The 19,795-nt window shown below is 43.2% G+C and overlaps 2 protein-coding genes across 4 annotated transcripts in view; one reads left to right on the top strand and one right to left on the bottom strand.

The window, feature by feature from the left end:
* Positions 1–663: 663 nt before the first annotated feature.
* On the bottom strand, positions 664–12,592 carry CUNH17orf67 (chromosome unknown C17orf67 homolog). The gene is made up of 5 exons (XM_019517170.1): positions 12,418–12,592; positions 10,504–10,758; positions 9,664–9,764; positions 3,102–3,243; positions 664–1,206 (listed from the first exon to the last, which is right to left on the bottom strand). Exons 2-4 carry the CDS (start codon positions 10,556–10,558, stop codon positions 3,127–3,129), a joined length of 273 nt encoding a protein of 90 aa, XP_019372715.1. The 5' UTR covers positions 10,559–10,758; positions 12,418–12,592; the 3' UTR covers positions 664–1,206; positions 3,102–3,126.
* A 1,979-nt stretch (positions 12,593–14,571) lies between these two features.
* Positions 14,572–19,795, top strand: part of DGKE (diacylglycerol kinase epsilon) — a 37,778-nt gene continuing 32,554 nt past the window's right edge. For all 3 annotated transcript variants that reach the window (XM_019517150.1, XM_019517142.1, XM_019517159.1), the window contains exon 1: positions 14,572–15,554. In XM_019517150.1, the coding sequence (XP_019372695.1) occupies positions 15,094–15,554 (461 nt within the window). In that variant the 5' untranslated portion in view covers positions 14,572–15,093. The remainder of the gene's footprint in view (positions 15,555–19,795) is intronic.

Genomic DNA, 19,795 nt, shown 5'->3' with positions numbered 1-19,795 from the left:
TGAGTCCTTCCTATTTTATTGAATTTAATAGCCATGATAAGCATTGAGGACCTGAGATTAGGACCTAGGGCAGACACCCAGCACCAGTACTTCATAATCAACTTCCCTCTGAAAGAGTAACACAAGTGCAAGGAGAGGAACTAGTAGATCAATGCCAGTGACTTTGGGGAAGCACTTCCAAGTGGAGACAACTCCTAACTGGTTCACATTATTGTGCTTGAAAGGTTAGTAGCAGGGGTTCCCGTGTTCATTACATATGATCCCCAGCTCAACAGGCGGTAATGCATTCTGTCCATTCAACGCTAATGCTGCCTCATTTATTGTAACTGGTCTTACCCCTCCCATTCACACAAGAGACCTATCCTTTTATTCTCCCTTTGAATTGCCAAATCCTACCTTCAGATATTTTTGGGATGCCCTCCTGAAATCAGTGTAGCTGTATTTATAGAACTGAGGCCCCAGATGAATTCTTGTGGAACAAAAGTCCCAGAAGATGACACTATACCCAGCCAACAACATCTACCTCTCTGCTCTTTTCTTCTCCCGTGCTTTGCCTTCAGTGAATCATATGTACATTTTACACTATCAAAATATTGAGCCACATTTGAGTGATTGTCATCAACACACATCCTCTGATTTCAGTGCAATAAAATCAGGTGTAAGTGGATTTGATTCAAGCCTTTATTATGAAATGAGAGGTGAAATAGCTCAGAAGGCAATTAACATAAAAGATTAATGCTGCATACATATTGAGCTTAAGTATAGTATTATTATTATTAAAACTGCAGAGATGCTATAATTATGGTTTCCTCCAAAGACCTAAAGAGTGGCAGCTTCGCCTTGCTTTCCCTTAAAGACTCTCTGTGCTTCAATGTAATCTAAAACAATAACCAAAATAAGTATGTTCTAAAACTAGCTGGTGGTTTATTTCAGCCCATTCTTTAAATCTTTGGGGGGAACCATAGTGTCTTTTACTCATGCATTAGTTTTCCTATTGTTTGAAGATTCATAGTGATTTAGTTAATGTAATGAAACAAAGATATTTTTAAAATGTATCATTGAAAAGGAAAGCTTTGCTGCATCCCTGGGATTGTACAATATTCCAGAGATGCTCAGCTCTACAGTTAGTATTTAGCAGATATTGAATGAGGCACTTTCTGTTAGCAGAATCACGCATCTTTTCCTCTCAAATGCATGTGGCGATCTCTGGAAAAAGAGGGGAGAGAGATTGTTAAAACAGAAAGACAGGTCAATAATACTAAACGCTAACATTGTGCTTCACACATTAGCCTTCACAACACTCCAGCGAACAATTCTCAGCTGTGCGATAACTGGCACGTCTTGTACAAACTCCCAACTTCTGTCCCGGTATCTAAACTTCTGTTGGGGTTTTTTCCTCATTTTGCTTTGGGTTGTTGGTGATTTTGTTGTTTTTTGTTTTTAAGAGGTGAACATGAAGCTCCTTTAACTTGGTGTTGTTCTATCAAGTCTGGCTTAAAAGGCCAGATTTTCAATGGTGTTAGGCATCTAATGCAGATAGACAGCTGCTGGGATTTTCAAAAACTAGTTAGGTGCCTCACTCCCACTGCCATCATTGAGAGGTGCCTACACTGCTTAGGCTTTTTTGAAAATCCCACTAAGTACCTAACTGTATCTTTAGGCATCCAGATACCTTTATGGTCATGAAGTAAACCATGAGATTGGTTCCCACTTTGTTTACAACGTTATATCTTCCTGAGTCTGCTGACAGCCTGAATCAATAGCTCTGAAAGGCCTGAAGTGCTTCATTTCATCTCAATAGGGCATTCTGTCAGGTGTCTAATAGTGATGTTAAAAATGTCATTGCTGCTAATACTTCCAAGTCTTTTTAAACTACATAAGAAAAAAGAAGGATGTTCATATTATAATATTTTGCACAATATGTGGCGAGTTGTTTCTCTCTTTGGTATCACAAGCAGGTGAGTTTCTGAAGAGTTTCAAAGACACTAGTGCTTATATTTTCCAAATTCTCCTCCTCCTGTCTGTAGGGACATAATGGTTTCAGTGTTCAACAATCAACAGATGTTGCTGTATGCAGGACACACCAAGAATCAGAAGGACAACATATAATGAGTTGAACAACCTAATGTGACGCATCATTGTGGAGTTTCATGTTGGTAGAGAATGGCTTCTGGGGAGTGCCTGACTTCTGGGGCAAGCTTTGGAGAGTCTCTCTAGTGGTATTTTCCTGTTCAACCCTTCTACATGCAGCAGACTGAGATAGTGGGCCAAATTAGTTTCACTGATCTGGGAAGTCATACACTGAACACATGACTTATGCAAACAGTATGGAGATGCCCATGGTTAACAGCTATTCAGTATATCAGCTCTATCATGATTACTTTAACAAAAATCAGCTGCTACCATCTACTACCAAAATATGGTTGCTGAGATAATGTAGAATGAGCCCAGCTTTTTTCAAGACCTTGATGAAGTATCTGTGAGCCCATTGTTTAATCACTGTGGTTACAGACAACTGTAAGTTCAATATTGCTGCCTTTTCACAGACAACTATAAGCTAAGGTGCAGTGCGCTGTGCAAATAAAGGCCAGCTGTAAACAGAAGGGCAGGGCAACCAATCCAGGGGAAAGAGCTGAAGCAACAGCAGTCATTTTGCTCCTGTGTCACCAAGTACTTTAATAGCCTGAAGAGAATTGGGCAGGATCCCCACACTGTCTGCCTACCTTTGTTCCTTTTCTATTCTGTGTGCTTGCAAGTGGGGGAGCAGGTTCATGGTATGTGATGAGTGAGTAACCTCATGTAAACCCACATGCAGCCTTCACTGACACATGCCTGTCCAGCCCAGCACAGTCTGCTGCCCACTACACTAGTCTTGATATGATTAGGGCCCGAGTGTGAACCAAAGCATGCCCAATTCTGGGGTGTAAATTAGTGAATGCTTGTGGTGGCCTGACCGTAGCTCACTGGTTTTCTTTTTAAATTGAACCCTGGATGTCATGTGAAATATTATCCACCAGTGTGACATGGAACCACCCCATGAACTTCAGTTACACTTTAATTTGAAAAAAAATGATGGTGCAGGTACAAAGTGGAACACGTACCATTGACGAGGAAAAATCAGAGCCTTTAAACTGGATAAACTAAGTCCCGGTTGCAATGTGGGAAGCAGTATGGATTTAACCAGTGTTCAAGGAATTGTTCTTCCGATCTCTGCTCCAAGCGCTGCAGGTAAAGCATGTGCTCCTGTTTGAAGAGAATGGAACTGTATTTGAATAGCTGGTCACTGAATCCTGGCATCAGCCCTTTGAATGCAGGGACATTTCACTGCTTACAAAAAGGCTGAATTTAGCCCAGAGGGGGAAACGATGACACCTTGAAAGGGATCTGTAAATCTGCAAAAACCTCATCCTGTTAGCAGCCAGGCTGTTCATCATGGGCCAGGTTTTTATAGGCAGATTAGCATTAATTTTCAGAATTAAAGACATCTGCATGAACATGAGTTAATTTGAATACACACACTCAAGTCTTTGCTGGCCCAATGGAGGGACCTGGGGTTTTGTAATTACATTCATCTCAGTCTTCCTTGAACATTGAGCTCTACAGATTAAAAGCCGTGGGACCTGTAGCCGTGGACCACATGTCAGTGCTGTGAGGAATGCCAGTAAGTATTATTCATTTACAGATCTTTATAAGGGGATTATAAAATGATATGGCTTTCCCAGGGAAGCAGCTAAAACTTAGAATCCATACACGTGACCTCCTTAAAACAGCTTCTGCTTCAAAACTGTAGCATCCCAGTCAGGGATGGTAAACCTTATGTTCAGTGTGAACAGTTCTCCCTCCCAGTTTTTAAAGCATTTGTAAACATTACCATCAGACCAACATATAATGTTGGGGGGCAGAGGGGGTTCTGATTGTACCTCTTTTACCAGATTCTATTAAAATCTCATCTAGTTGTGAGTCACTTGGCTAACAAGGCTTCTTTGGGTGGGTCCTTTTTGTGGTCTGATGTCTCAGAGCTCAAAAGAACTGCCATAATTCCCAGCTTTCCAGTGCTAACAACAGTAGTTGCTATTCCTAATAGTCTGTGAGAATATCTATGAGAATATCATGCTCTGAGGTGTCCCTGGGGTGTTTTCATCATCAGTAACAGAGCAATCTATTGTGTGTTGTGTTTTCACAAAGTTATCTGATTCCTCTCCTCCTCCTCCAGTTTAATGCATATAAACTCTACTCACTCTGAGATCCCAGCTTGTTTTCTAAATTACTTTACAGCATAGGTAGATACCGGTGTACTGTAACAATGACATACTTATGTTGTTATTGGGAAAAAAAATACCATGTCATCAATAGGTTAGATTGTCTCCGCTGTGCTGGTTGGCAAGACACCTCTAGAGGCATATGCTCCAGATGTTTGACTCAGAATTTGATGTTCCCTTTAAATACATTCTGATACAGGTTTATTATTTCTTCTGATGGGATTAGTCCTCTGCTTGAACTGAACATATACCTTAGATCCAGTGCACTGGATACAGGATAAAGAATAGGTTGGAATTTTTAAAGCTATTTGCAGTGACCCCAAAGCACTTAAACAGCATGAAAAACACAGCCATCCATGGTATAAATGGAAAAGACAGGGTTGTGGATGTAAAAAATGAATGAGGTGTAATACAGGCTCTGAAGTCAATGGAAGTGTTGTTACTTACTTCAGTGGGTGCATGCCTAAATAAGAAAAGGCTCAGGAGAAATGGCTTGCATTTCTCAGTTATTGATTACTATTTTTTTTTGTCTATTTGGGGAAATTTTTAACAGAAATCTGTCAGATAAGTTGAATGTTAAGATGTCATTTAAATGGCACATTCAACGCCTGGCTGGAAGAAATGCAGTTTTACTAGAAAACACCAATGAGCCTTCCCTGTAGCATCCTAAGTAAAATGCAGTGCCAAAATCAACTGCCTCATAGAGTGCAGCCTGCTTTGGGATGCAGAGGTTAAGCAGCAGTTTATAAGGTACAAGGTCTTTATCGAAAAGTTTACCTTAAAAGGTAAAATATTTCCTATACAATTTGTATCAGGTCTGATCATCCCTCATCACTTAAAAGGCATGTTGTGATCATTACTACGTACTCTCTGGAAAGGGGTAGGAGATAACGTGCTCTTTAAAGTTTAGCATTACCTAAAATGACTATACACTGCTAAGTGAGGATACCTAGAGTCAAACAACCTTAACTCTGGCTTTAAAAATCACATAGTACAAGACAGTAATGCATCGAGCCAGGTACATTTTATAGCCAGTGGAAAAAAACATATATTCTGCAAGGTTGCTTCTGATCGCACTAAGTGATTTATGTGACAGTTCCTTGACTGGCCAATATTTAGCTGACTCGTTTTGAAAAGAGACGTTCTCTGTGTGAATGGATGCTGTCAGTACTAGTGCCATTTTTCAAACGGTCCCCACCGCCGCTTCCAGCCAGGAGTCCTGACAACAGCTCTAGCGTGAGCCGTTGACATCACCAGCGTGCTCCAGGTCACGTCCTGTACTTAGTCAGGCCCCTGAAGGAGCATTACTGATTTGGGCTGACATCGCACACTTGGAGCCGCACGCTCAGTTGCTGTTCTTGCTTTTCAGCACTGCTCCCACTGCAAGGCTACCCTGAAAAGGTGCTGGGCATTACCCTGGAGTAAAGAAATTTCCACCGATTGTGTAGTGCTGGAGGTCTTTTTAGGTCTCTGTTTTACTCCTCTCCTTTTACTTCTCTAACTCCCCTAGGGACCCCATAAAGAGGACTTAATGTCCCTCCCTGCAAACTTTCCAGTGTTGTGCTTTCCTTGACCGGGAAGGGCCACAGGACGAGAATAGGAAACACAAAGAGCTCAGACTCTTGCTTCTTAAGGCTTCCCTTGAACATTGGCAGCTCCTCAAGCTCAGATGCCTGAGTGACACTATATGACAAGCACTCAAAGAAGAGCATGTGGTTGCAATGAAACTGTGCGACTGGCAAGCCGGATTCGTGTCACAATAAAATTAGAATATATCAAGAGTGTAGCTGGCATTTTTATAAGATTGACTCACTTGCTGCCTTTAAATTAATAAGCTTTTAGACATAATCATAATTTTGAGGTGGAGCAGTGCTATGAAGAACTGTAATTTAAAGTAATTCCCTGGTTGAGAGTGCTCTGACCCAATGCTTGTAGCACTTGCTTGAAGCATATTAATAGAGGCAGCTTTAACAGGTGTAATCATCCCAGCATAAATTTCATCCTAGTACATAGGACCCATAAAAGGTTCATTTCCCACATAAGCCCTGAATTGGAGCTATGGAAAGGACCATGAGAGACCTGCAAGAGACTCTCTGCTCCCATTAGAGCAGAGGGAGAAATGCTTCACATAGGAAGGAGTGTAGAGCTGGTCCAAAAGCATTTTCTTTTTCCACAGCAAATCTTGATTTTTTTTTTTCATCCCAAACCCCCAATTTTTCAAGCTTTGGGAGTATTTTTTGACAGAGTTAAATGTTCTGCATGTCAGAAAGCAAACTCTTTCTACAGAAAAAAACCCTGCTTAGTCCAAACCTGTTTTTTCATGGAAAACCAGTTGCAATAGAAAACTTGCAGGCAGTTCTGACTGTGTGGAAGGTAACACTGGACATAGGACAGGGACAGACCAGCAGTGGCAAGTGTTCACACCCCAGGCAAATGAAGACAAGAGGCAGGAGACATTATTCCAACTCAATACTAGGACCTTACATGCAGAATGACTGAATTGTATCTTCTAGTAACACAAGTTGTATGTAATCTGCTGTCATGTAGAAATTGAACCAATCTATGTGCTTTTGTCTAAACTATTATGGTTTTATAGCCAGACTAATACTCAGCCATTGGTGTTGGTGGCATTGTATTAGATAGGCCATGTGTACCTTGTACTTCCCAGCAAATTCATGAGTCTCACTTGCTTGTAGTTTGAAACCCAACCTAATCCTGGACGTTGTAGTCAGCTGTAGAGCTCCTGGCCAATGTTAGTAGTGCCATCATGTCATACAAAGTACTTCATAAATATGTTGGGCACCATGATATTGAAAAGTCATCATGTCAGCATTCATCTGCTCATGTCATCCTAGTGAATGAAGAGGAAAGTATGGAAGTGGAAGTAACTTAGCCATAACTGTTAAGGAGTCAGGCTCTTTTAAAGTAGGAAGAAGCTGCCTCCTTGACTGAGGAGGATTTCTCTCCTACATGGCTGGAGTTTGTGTTGCACGATCCCATTCAAAGTGCTCCTTCAGTCAAACCTGGCCCTAGCCTGGTGAAATGGGAAACTTCTTGTGTGGAGAGTTATCATACAGTCTTTTTGCAGGGTTGGTGAACCTCTCTTCTTGAGGTCAGTTGTTTCTTTATTGGTCCTGATTCTTCTGAGGCAGAGGGATGCTACCTCTGCCAGGGTCATCTCATCCCTTCGCCAGTCTCTCCATACACCAAGTGTGGCCCAGGCTTGGCATTAAATGTAAGGAGCTGAGATACACAGAGCAGTCACCCAAGCTGCAAGGGTGTTGAACCTGACCTCTTGAGATAGCTGATTCTCTCATCTTGATCTATGTAGAGGGCAGTAATTATAAGATCTCTTCTTCTCTGGATTGTCCACAAGTAATGCTATCCTGTAGTGTTGAGCAGAGGATCAGCTGCCCTACTGCGGTAGGCTGATACCAGCCAATCTAGTAGTCAAGATTTCCTGTGGGGTGTCAACTCTGAACCCTCTTGTTGATAACCCTTGGGCTACCATACCCTGCCTCCCTCACTTGCCATTACATGTGAATGCTGTGGAACCTCATAAAACAAAAGTGCTGCCAACCTGAATCCTTCTTCACATTTGAATAGATTATGGGTGAGTGCTTCAGGAGGAGCTATGCCAACTCTCTGAATACTCTGAGAAGTCTCAGGACCACTGACAGAGGGTTCAGAGAGCTGCCTGCTTAATATGCTTTAAGAGGCTGGCCCTGTATAAGCAGTGCCTTCCTCAGAGCAGTGCCTTTCACTGTCCATGGTGAGGCCAGAGAAGTGTGTGGAAGTGGTCAGTCATCTGTGGCTGGAACTGGGAGGCCATAATGAACGTGAAGTGCCTGTCCCAAAGGTCTGACCTAGGGCAGGTTTGACTTGGACCATTTTTGTAGAAGGCTCAACAGATGCCTACTTCTTGAGTGAGCTACCAGAGCTGGATTCAGAAGGGCCAGATGTATCTGGGATTAGATGACAGGAAAGTAGTTCTTTTTCAGTCTTGGAGGCTAGGACACTCTTGAATTTTTGGACACTTTTGAACATCCGCTGAGAAGAGTTCCAGTGAAAAAGGTGTCACAAGACACCATTATTTTCCACTTCTCTCTATTGCTAAATTTTACATTGAATTTCCCTTTGTGCCTACATCTAATACATTTAGACCCTTTTCCCGTCTAAGTGTATTAAAACATCTTACTCCTTTTCAACCCCTCTTTCTAGAGTTCTCAGAGTGATCACAATAATTCTGTGTTTGCTTAGATTAACTAATGGCTGAATCAGCCACGGGGGACAAACAGACCCCAAATAACCTGAAAATGGATCTCTGGCGGGGTTAGAAAAATCAGCCTTCCATGATTGTCGGATGGGTAATTCCTCACTACTATACCAAAATATAAGAAACACACAACTACCAGTATTTTCTAGCCACCTGCCCTGTATGCATGAGGTTCAATCCTGCAAGGCACGTGACATTGCCGTGAGGTGCTGAACATCTCAGGGTTCCATTTATGTCAGAAGTACCCAGCGGATTGCTGATCTATGCTCTTTACACTCATTAGAAATGCTTCCTCTATTGTCTACTTTCTGGCTTCTGTGGCTTCTAGCCTCTTCAGAACCATGTAATTTTAACACAGTTTATTGACTTTGGAGAGAAATATGCAGTGATTTTTTTTTAAATGCTCTAAGTAACTTTTAAGAAGTCTGGCATTATACTGCACCCTGTCAGAAGCAAATAAAACAAATGGCTCCTTTCTTTTTTCCCTTTTGTTATAATGCTGTTAATTGGCAAATAATAGCAAATACTACATGCAAAAAAATGTAGTTTGACTCTAACCATCAAAGACATGCATGGTCTCATAATGTATGAGCCTATCCCTAGCATTTGTAGAAAAAGTTAATACATGCAACAGATCTGAAAAGCAAGTTCAGAGCTACCTAAATCTCCACGCAGACCGCTGACACCTGCACCCCCTTGCCAACTTTAAGTGCAAAATGTAAAGCAAGCAATTTTCCTTTTCCTGATGTTGTGTTTCATTTTTCAGAACAAACGTAACAAGCTCCACATTCACACAGAGAGAAATCCATCTTTGGATCAGTAATTGAATCTACATATTAGAATAATGATTCCATAGATGATAAATGATTTGTACATTTTGCAAGTACATATAGTCCAGAGGTGCATTCAGTATTTTAGAATGCTTCCCTAAAAGTAATTTAAAGAATGCAGATGGCTTTACATACATTTCGCTGCTTTAAAAACTTTAAAAACACTGGCTGAGCTGTTAAAAAGAATGGAGTTTGCAGTTGACTACACTAATCATGTAGAATTCCATCCCACATTAAGCACCGAATACAGTGAATTATGTTTAGTTTATTTCAATGAAAATTAAAAGTAGTAAATCACCCTCATTGGCTCATCCGGAAAACCAGCTTTTCTTGGTCTGTCTTCACGACGGGTCCTCAAAATCTGTTTGGCTTCTTTTTCAGTGAAAATTGGTGAAGCATCTAAAGTCAGAGGGTAGGAGCAGGGATTGAGGGTGAAGTTAACAAGTTAATATTTTATCTTTCAGGTCCGTAAGTGAAATGTTTTCAACCCTGATTTTTCTGAGCAGACAAAGGGTTCTTTCATCCCAGCACCTTCCCAAGGGATATTACATTCCAGAAGAGAGGAGTAGAATTTTAAATGCTTTTATAATATATTTGTGCTTCTTATAAGCTAGTTCTGCTACTGAAAAGCAAAACCTACACAGAATACTATTTATTAATGTTCCTGTTCCAAATTATTAAAAAAAATTACAGCATCTTCTTCTTAAGTGTATTTAATAATCCTTCCAGGTTTTTTTGTTAAATGCTGCATTACCTTCAGGATTGTTATTCAGACAAAGTGACTGATCAAACTTTCATTGGACTAAGTATTAAGCTAAAGAAATTGCATTAAATATTAAGTTAACAGATCCCTGATAAACCAATGACATCAAAATGCCTTTTTAGGTTTTTTATGACTAAATGTAGCAATGCAGGGAGTAAACTATGTTCTATAGCAGAATAATTGTAACTATCACTTTTATTAATTGTACTGATTCTATTGAAAGGCTGCAGTGTATCATGATATTTAAATGTTATTATACTATGAATGATTAACTGAAATATGAACATATTTATATATAAGGTTGAAACACTAATGTTATAATAGAACCCTGCACATTTACAGTCATAAGTAGATTTGTTTTATAAAATCTCTTACCTGCAAAAGTGGTAAGGAGGACCAAAACAAAGATAAACACAAGTAACTTCTTCATTTTGATTCTGCTTTCTCTCAGTCGGTCCCAAAATGAATAACATTGACTGAGGCATTAGCTACTTGAAGCATGCTACGTCAGTCACAGATGTTTGTTTATGCTCGGATTAATTTGATTTATGGTATGATTTTTGAAGACATCTGATCCGAAGTTGTAACTATGGCTATTATCCACTGAAATGTTCTCAGTGTAACTCTGCTCTTGAAGAAAAGAAACGGGAAAATCCTACTCTTACTCAGGTTTCAGAGTGACCTGGATAGTTTAACTTTGTGAAAATAAGATGTATTAAAGTCAACATGGGGAGCTATGGTTTTAATGGTGTAAGAGAAATAATATTTTTGTTTGCTTGTCTTTAAAAGGCGCATGTCAGTCCTTGAGCCTTAATTTGGCAAGCAGCTGTTAATGGGACCCTTTCATAGATTTTTAGTGTCAGAAGGGACCTCAGTGGATCATCAAGTCCGAATCCCTACCCTGGGCAGGGAAGAGCGCTGGGTTCAAATGACCCCAGCCAGGTGCTTGTCCAGCCTCCTCCTAAAGACCCCCAAGGTAAGGGAGAGCACCACCTCCCTTGGAAGCCCATTCCAGACTCTGGTAACTCTCACCGTAAAGAAGTTCTTCTGGATGTCTAGTTGAAATCTGCTCTTTGTCAATTTGTGGCCATTGTTTCTAGTTACTTCAAGGGGCACCTTGGTAAACAGAGTATCTCCTATACCTTACTGCCCCCTCCGCCCCCTTGGCAAATTTGTAGACAGCCACCAGATCCCCTCTCAGTCTCTCTGGCAGAGGCTGAAGAGATTCAGGTCCCTCCGTCTCTGCTCATAGGGCTGTCCCTGCAGGCCCCTAACCGTACAAGTGGCCCTCCTCTGGACCCTCTTGAAGTTATCCGCATCCCTCTTGAAGTGCAGCGCCTAAAACTGGACGCAGTACTCCAGCTCTGTCAAAAACTACTGTGGATATGACCTTATAAGAGCACAGAATTACATCTTAATGCCTTGGGCTAACTTTTGCAAAGTTGAACTATCAGAGCTGAAAAATAAGATAAATGTTATCAAATGAATATAATAATGAAAATAAATACACATTTAAGGGTTTTTGGTTGCAGCTGTGTTGGTCTAAGGACATAGGCAGGCAAGTTTCTTTGGGTAGATGCGATATCTTTGATTAGACCAACTAATCAAAAACCAACTTTGATTAGACCCTGTTCCCCCAAACACCACCAGGAGTGACTAGAAATAATGGTCACAAGCTGGCAGAGGGTAGATTCAGATTAGACATCAGGAGGCGCTACTTCGCTGTCAGGGCGGCTAGGATCTGGAACCAACTTCCAAGTGAAGTGGTGCTGGCTCCTATCTTGGGGGTCTTTAAGACAAAGCTAGACAATCACCTTCCTGGGGTTGTTTGATCCCAGTAGTCTTTCCTGCCATGGCAGGGGGTCAGACTTGATGATCCGCTCAAGTCCCTTCCGAACCTACAAACTATGAAACTATGAAAGCAGTTGGAAAAAAGTTCTTTGCAAGCTTTTGGGCACCGGCACCCTTCTTCTGGCATAGGAAGTCTCTGCTGTTCTGAGATCTCCAAGGAATGAAAGAAGCTAAAAGTGTGACAGGATGTCAGTGAAAATGTAAATAGGTGGAAAGTAGGAAAACAAAGGGTACAGAAGGGAAGGGAGAGGGGAAAGGCAGGCAAAATAATGGCAAAGGTAAGTAAGGGAAACTCTACTGTAGCTGAGTTCTAGGTAGAAAAGAGGCTGTCTGTGAAAAAGTAAATAAATGGACATTAGGAAGATAAATGGTAGAAAAGGAAGGGAGGAGAAGAAGGGGCAGTAAAGAAAAGTGTAAATGGTAAGGTCAGGCAGGTACCTGGTGAATCAGATGTCAGGCAGCTGTAATGTGTCATATATCCAATGTCCATATCCAATACATATTTACTTCTTCTATTGCAGGGAAAGCCAGTAGTGGCCAAGATTATAAATGTCCTGGTTAATGAGCATAATGTAAAGTGTCAAGTGAGGTAGTCAGTCTGAAGACAGGCAAGGCAGGGTGGCACCCTTGTAGACTAACTCACTCAAAAAGAAATAATGGGAAGTGAAGAGGGTGAGTTCAACAGTTGTATAGAGGACTGTCCCATTTCCGACCAAATTTGCTTACAAGTTTCTGCGTTTTTAAAACCTGAATTGTATGCACTAGCTTCATATAAAGCAACATGTTTTAAGATGAGAAATGCCTTTTCTTTTCAGGAACAATAGGCAGGCAATCCAAAATCAACAGTTCAGTTCAGTTCAGTTCAGTTTACATTAGCATCCCCTACCCAAAGCGGAAGTGCCACTTCCTTGAATCACCATCACCGTGCTATCAGTAAACTGGATTTCATCTGGAAATCACCAAATCAAACCCTGATTGGGCCTTGTAGAATTTAGCTTATGAAGTCTTACGCAATCACCTGCTGAAGTAGTGCAGTTCCAGGTGGTCAAATCTTTACACTATTTTGGCTAGCCTACAAGGTGCAAATCTACTCTGCCTTCTCAGTCAGGGGAAAAAAGCAGCATAATCTAATGAACTAAGCACAGAACCGGAAACGAGGAACGCATATAGTCTTTGATCCAAACTCTTGTCATTGACTTGCTATGCAGCCCTGCTCAAAAACTCTTAATATTTTCAAAAGTAGCCACCAATTCGTGTGACTTTGCTTTTCCACTGCACAGCAAGGGATGCCAACGTGTAGCTTCCAATGAATGAAGCATGTATACCATTGACTTATGAAATTGTTAATATTTTGTTTTCTAGTGTCTGGAAAGCAGCTCTCATTTCATTTTCAGACCTGCTTTAAACTCTACAGGAGGAAATCCTATGCACTATTCATTCTCGTTTAGACTTAGCTTTTCTTCCGACCGGTTGCTGTTTTCCCAAGTTTAAAGTACAAATCATTTGGGTTGAACCGATCTGGAAATACATTTGCTTGGGTATGTATTGATCAAAGAAAATTACTGCAGATTGATATAACGATGTTTAACAGATCCAATCAACCGCTTAGATGATGCAATGAAGAGAAAAGCAATTAGCAAACAGGGGTTTGGATTGGGAAACGTTTCTGATACTGAGCCACCTGAAAGTGTCTGTCAGGACTTTTCACATCAGTGGAGTTGCTTTTGAAGATCCCATCCTTTATGGATGAACCGATGTTGATATCTTAAGTTTGGTACTGATAAAAATGCGCTCGACTGAATATAAAATGAGCTCAGCAACCAAAATCAAAGGAGTAGGAAACAGAAAGTGATCAAAGAGTGCAGGGTGCCATCGCACTTGCTCCGGCAAGCCTCGTTTTGTTCACCCTGCGAGGAACGATGAGGCAAAACGTGCACGTTTCCACACGACGGAAAGCCGGCAGGCAGGCTTTTCCCCCAAAAAGAAGGGCGAGAATCGGATACAGAGGGGCTTGGTGAAAACAGAAGCAGAAGGACGCGTGCTGCAGTATGGAAACACAGCGGGGAAAGCAAGCATTTTGAATTCCTTCAGCAGTGGGGCCCAGCAAGAAAAGGACGCCGGTCACAGCCACCTAACACTGTCATAACCATCTAGCCGGGCGGCGAGCGGAGCAGCATTAATGCTGGAGCGCGCAGGCTGGAGACATGTAAGGAACTGCTGAAATTGGGGGTCAGTTTTAGTTAAAAAAAAAAAAAAGCAAGGAAAATCCTCTGCCCCTGGGAAGGTTGGGCAGCGCCTGCGGGGAACCAGGGGCGGCAGCAAAGGGACACACCGGCTTCGCCTCAGCTCCGCGCTGCGATCTGTACCCCGGATCATTACACCCAGAAAGGGGGATGCTGGAAAGGGAGCTCCCCGGCCTCCTGCAAACCCGAGCTGCAGGCCGCACAGCCCCGCCCCGCCCCCGGCCATGTCCTCCCGTCTCCTAGCAACCAGCAGCACCCCCCCCCCAACCCGCTCGCGACCTCGGCCCCGGCCCCAGCCGTTTCCGCTTCCGCCTTTGCAGCGGCCCCGGCTTGCGGGCGGGCAGGGGAGGTAGGTGCAGCAGGGAGGGGGTCGTGGGCAAGCCCCCTTGCATCGGGGCCCCCCATACATCAGGACCCTCTGCATGAAGGGGAAGGGGTCGCGGGCAAGCCCCCTTGCATTGGAACCCCCTTGGAAGGGGAGAGGACCTTGCATTGGGACCCCCTGCATGAAAGGAAGGAGGTCGTGGTGAAGCCCCCCTGCATTGGGACCCTGTGCACCAAGGGGAGGGGGTTGTGGGCAAGCCCCCCCGGCACTGGGGCAGGGGCTCTAGGCCCAGGGAGGACGGATCAGAGCTTGCCGGCAGGGGTCCTGCCGGGCTGATGTGAGGGGCTAGCGGCAGGTTCGGGGCTTCGGCACTCGGAGCATGGGGCGAGTGTCTGAGTGGGACGAGACGTGAGGTCTGTTTGGGCTGGAGGGGGAAGGATGGTTGGTAAACCTGCCTGCAGGACCCCTGAGCTGTGGGGGGCAAGTCCCCACGTCCCCCTGCTCGCAGCTTGTTTGGTGTGAAGGGGGAAAGCGGAGCTTGGAGGGATGGAGGGAGAGGGGAGCAGCCGCCCCTCCTCTCCCACGGGAGCATTCACAGACTGGAGCTTGGCTTGCTGGACTCTGTGCTCCGTCGTCCTGCCGGTGCTCATCACCTTGTGGTGCAGCTTCCAGCGATCCCGGAGGCAGGTGCTGAGGCAGGACATCTTCCGCAAGAGCAAGCACGACTGGCAGTACACGGACCTCTTTGGCCAGCCTACCTACTGCTGCGTGTGCGGCCAGCACATCCTCCAAGGGGCTTTTTGTGACTGCTGTGGCCTCCGCGTGGACGAAGGATGTCTCAAGAAGGCCGACCGGCGTTTCCTCTGCAAGGAGATCGTGCTGCAGAGCGAGAGCAGGCCAGGCAGCTGCATGCTGCACCACTGGATCCGAGGGAATGTCCCTCTCTGCAGCTATTGTCTCGTGTGTAAGCAGCAGTGTGGCACCCAGCCCAAGCTCTGCGACTACAGGTATGGCTGGCCCACAGCAAAAGTGCTCTGCCGTGTCAGTACTGTGTTTGCTCCAGGGCTCCTTGATCGCTTTACTGCTACGTGAAATGCTAGGAGAGTCCACCAGGGATCTCAGCTAGCTCCAAGAGCCTCATAGCAGTGAGTGTACTTGTGATTAAAGGTGGAGAAATGGGATTACAAATTACAGCATAGCTTCCTGTGTCATTCGCTCCATTATTACTTCCGTTGGGGTAGAAGATGTACAGGCATAAAGTAAAAGAGAGCCTCAGCGGGCTTGCTTCCTAGGCAAGGACTTGTGCAAAGTTAAGCAATTGTACACCGTGTGACCCCACTCCCCTCCATGACACTACTCGCTACATACACATCACGTGTCAGGCAGGGGTCCAAGCCTTTGCAGAAGGGGGATCTAGATTTACATATGCAGGGGTAAGAAGATGAGCGCCTCCTAGGAATGAAGTAGCTTGTTCATTTTTTAGAAAAACTCTAAGGAAATTTAATAGAGAGTTTTTAAAAACTGCTGGCACGCTGATGCTCCAGTGGTTATGCTATTGGCATTTCATGCTATATCATATTAAACCAGAAGTTGGTGTGGTACCCTTAGATGAGGATACACTGATCCCTGTGGAACTGCTGACAGAGTACAGTCCTAATCATAGTGGCAAATGTGGCAAGACTCGGCTACCAGAAGGGCCCTGAGCCATGTTCAGTTTTCGTTTAATCCACAGCAGCTACTTTTGATTTACATCACTACACAGTGAGCTAAGGATTTAGTCTCTAGCTTTTATATCCCTCAAATCCACAGCTTAAATGTCTTTGGTGAACTGGGATCCCCACTGACGCAAGCGTTTTGCTACTAACTGCAGCAGAGCTAGGATTTTACTTTGGTGTCTTATGTGCAGCTCCTTCATTTTTTTTTCTTGGGCATGTTGGTAAATACCCCATTGAGGTTGTGGTCTATTTTGACTATTAGGTTTTTGCTGTGTTTATGCTGTTTTGTTCTTCTGTGGGTTTTTGTTTTTTCTGGGTGGGAGGGGTTCCCCCAACAAGCAACAAGGTTATCTATTGCCACGTGGGGTACAAGGCAGCATTTTTCCTGACTCAGGTGACTTTCAAGAGACAAGCTGAGTAGAATAGCCACCTTAGGGATCTTCTGCCTGGGTCTAAGGCTGAAGCATGAATGACTAGTCAATGAATATTTCCCCACATTCATTTGATTTTGATTCGTTTAATAATTTTAACTGCTAGGGTTGTGTGATCATCTGTGGCATAGAGTTCTATATTACATCTATTTCCTATCTCTGTAGAGAGAAAGAGAACCCAACCTTGTACTCCAGGGGTTTAACGGGGCCTCTTGCATGTTGCTGTTGTGCAGACAGGCAAGAGCAGCCTGGAGGGATTGAAAGGAAAGGTAGGAAGAATATACAGAAGAAGAAGGAAGCTAATTATGTTCCACATCATGCACTGTTTTGTGGTTATACAGTTCAGCACAGTTGAGGAACAGAACAGAGGCCATTCTGGAGGGATGATGGCAAAAAGATATGGCAGTTTTCCTATTTTCTTAGAGGCAGCAAGAGCCTTAAAATTCTGTTGACTCTCTCCTTTTTCATAGGAAAAATGGTGGAGTGCTACTGTCGCGTGAAGTGTGTATACATACAGCTAGCACCCTCTAGTCTAAAATACTTCACTGTAGAACCATGCAAATATTAAATAGATATCCTTGGAGCAGCTCCATTGTCTGGCCAGCCTGTGTGTCCAGGTCGGTAATTCTAGGCCATGGCACCCTGGGGTGCTTGAGATCCTTTCAAGGGTGCCGCAGAGTACTCCACAAGGCTAGCTGCTAGGTGTGCAAACATGAGTCACAAGATGAACTTGTTTTCACATGGGAATCCATAGCATTAAAAACTTTCTGCCCTGCTGTGGTCTTTCTGAGCTCTGTGCAGCAGAAAAAAATGCTCTTTCGTTTTTCTGTAGTCAAAAAAGAGTAAAAACCTAAGAGCTGGCATCTTATGAAGGTGCCTTGACTGTACAAAGGTTGAGACCCACCGATCTAGGCCTTTGAGTTACTTGGCCTGTTGTGGACAGCTGTGTGAGCTGCATACCATGTCCAAAGGAGTTTGAAGATGCCATACTCATAAATTAACTCCACTAGTACAGCTCTTTTGTACTGTCTTTCTAGGAGTCCAATATTGCAGATCCTAGGATTACTGAAAAGATCCTCTGAAACCCAAGACTTCGTTCCCTGTGTTCAGTTAGAGACTTGGGACATATAGGTATCAATAGCTGCATTTGAAATCAGAAATGGTGGCTAGAACATTTCAAAGAAATGACTTGTTTCCCAGAATATACTTGCTGTCTTTTTTTGCATCCCTCTTGCAGTACACTAGCAAATCATTTTGTAAACCAGTAGTTCCAGAAAAATAAACAGCCGAAGCATCAGGAAGAAGTCTCAAATGTGTGTGTTTGAGAGCAGGATCCTTGGCCAATAGTTGGGGGTGGCAGGAAGGTCACACATTATGAATCTTAGTGTCTTTGGCCATATGGGATGTGTCCTTGGTACTCTCAAGAGCCAGATTAATAGGGGGACTTCAAAAATAGCTTCCACAGTAGCTTAAATCAGGTTGTTGGATGTGGCAAACCAGGATTAGCATTCAGCAGAAGGTGGCAATAGGTATTATAGTATTTCCCTGTCCATGCTCTTGAGAGTGCATTCTTTCCCAGGACAGCTGTAGGAATAGGTCAGAAACTTGAGCAAATATGTACTGTGGGATTTTGCTCTGCGGCTTTGCATAATGCTGTTACAGTCCCTGGAGTCTAGGACTGAATGGGATCCTGTCTGCTTTAAAACTGATGTTGTTTTCAAATGTCTTAATGTTGTTGCTAACACTTCAAATGCCTGATTTAGAAATTTAAACGTTTGGGTTTGTGTTTACTATTTAAGATGCTTCTTTGTCAGCGTCTGCCAATTCAGTCATTTATGCATTTGTTCATACTCACTTTCAGATTTTCAATACCACGGTGTTTGTTGTAAGCAATTCAGAGGAATATTTATTTGCTTTTAGAAGCTGTTTCCCTTGGAATTAAGAAAATAATCATGTTAATGTTCCTTTTGGTCTTAAATTCTGCTAGAACTCATTATAGCAGAACTTGAATATTTGGCCAGAGTTGATTTGACAGTTTAATTGTGGACTCAAAGCTAAAATGGTTTCCTGAAATGCGCAGTGATTCTGTTAGTTTTGAGTCATTAATCAGTGTGGCATCATTATACACGAAGTACTTTTTTCAGCAAACAAACCCAAAATATGAATACCTGGTTAAAGATGGTATTTCCATCTTCTCTGTTTTTAGCTGGAAGTAAATATTGTTCCGCAGTGCTGTTGTTGCCTTTGTCCAGCAGCCTGAAATGTTGCTGCCAGCTGTATTTTGATCTCTGTATATTTGAGCCGGTAGAGGTCCTTGGGGATAAACATTTTGATGTTGTACATGCTCCATGCTGTTAGCGCTTATGCATTCCAGCCACGAATGGTGTGCTGTGTATAATTTTGCTATTGGCTTTCACTTGCTAGAGAAGTTAGGTGCTAAGAAGAAAATGGTAAAGATGTTAATTAGTAGCATGTTAAGATTTTGTCACCTGTGTGTCCAAATTTGTTGACTTCATTACCAGTTGTAAATGCTAGGTTGAAAAAAGAAACAACTATGTAAGTGCACTTTGGGCTTCTCATATCTCAACTATTGCAACAGGAATATATGCAAGAATAGTCCAGATCTAGCTTCCTGTGTGTAAATGGATGCATCTACATGTGTATTTACACACGCCTAAGCTTAATGCGCCTTTGCTTAAGGTACATTAAGGCAATTTAGGCATGCGTCTCCACATGGTGGACGCACTGATGAGCCTTAAGGTGCATTTAATTTAGGTGTGAATAGCTAAGTTGCATTAGCACATGTGCAGGTGCACTATTGCTCATTAACACAGCATCTGTCCATTGACAGCTTCTGGAGGGGCTGGACGCGTTCAAGTCAGCGGGTCCGGATGCTCTCCACCCCAGGGTGTTGAGGGAGCTAGCTGGGGTTATCGCAGGGCCCCTGGCACGGCTCTATGAGCGATCGTGGTGCTTGGGCCAGGTGCCAGATGATTGGAAGGTAGCAAATGTGGTCCCCATCTTCAAGAAGGGGAAGAGGGAGGACCCGGGCAACTATAGGCCCGTCAGTCTTACCTCAATCCTGGGGAAACTCTTTGAGAA

This window comes from Gavialis gangeticus, unplaced genomic scaffold, assembly GCF_001723915.1.
Source record: "Gavialis gangeticus isolate Ggan-Ray unplaced genomic scaffold, GavGan_comp1, whole genome shotgun sequence".
NCBI classification, from domain to species: domain Eukaryota; kingdom Metazoa; phylum Chordata; order Crocodylia; family Gavialidae; genus Gavialis; species Gavialis gangeticus.
Note: the sequence above shows the minus strand (reverse complement) of the source record. Positions and strands in the feature narration are given on the sequence as shown.

Excerpts from the sequence above, each read along its gene's own strand:
- CUNH17orf67 (XM_019517170.1), bottom strand. The coding sequence starts at position 10,558 with ATGAAGAAGTTACTTGTGTTTATCTTTGTTTTGGTCCTCCTTACCACT. Across the intron at positions 9,765-10,503 it reads CCTCCTTACCACTTTTGCAG|ATGCTTCACCAATTTTCACT; the intron begins GTAAGAGATTTT and ends CTCTGACTTTAG. Across the intron at positions 3,244-9,663 it reads TTCCGGATGAGCCAATGAGG|GAGCACATGCTTTACCTGCA; the intron begins GTGATTTACTAC and ends CTCTTCAAACAG.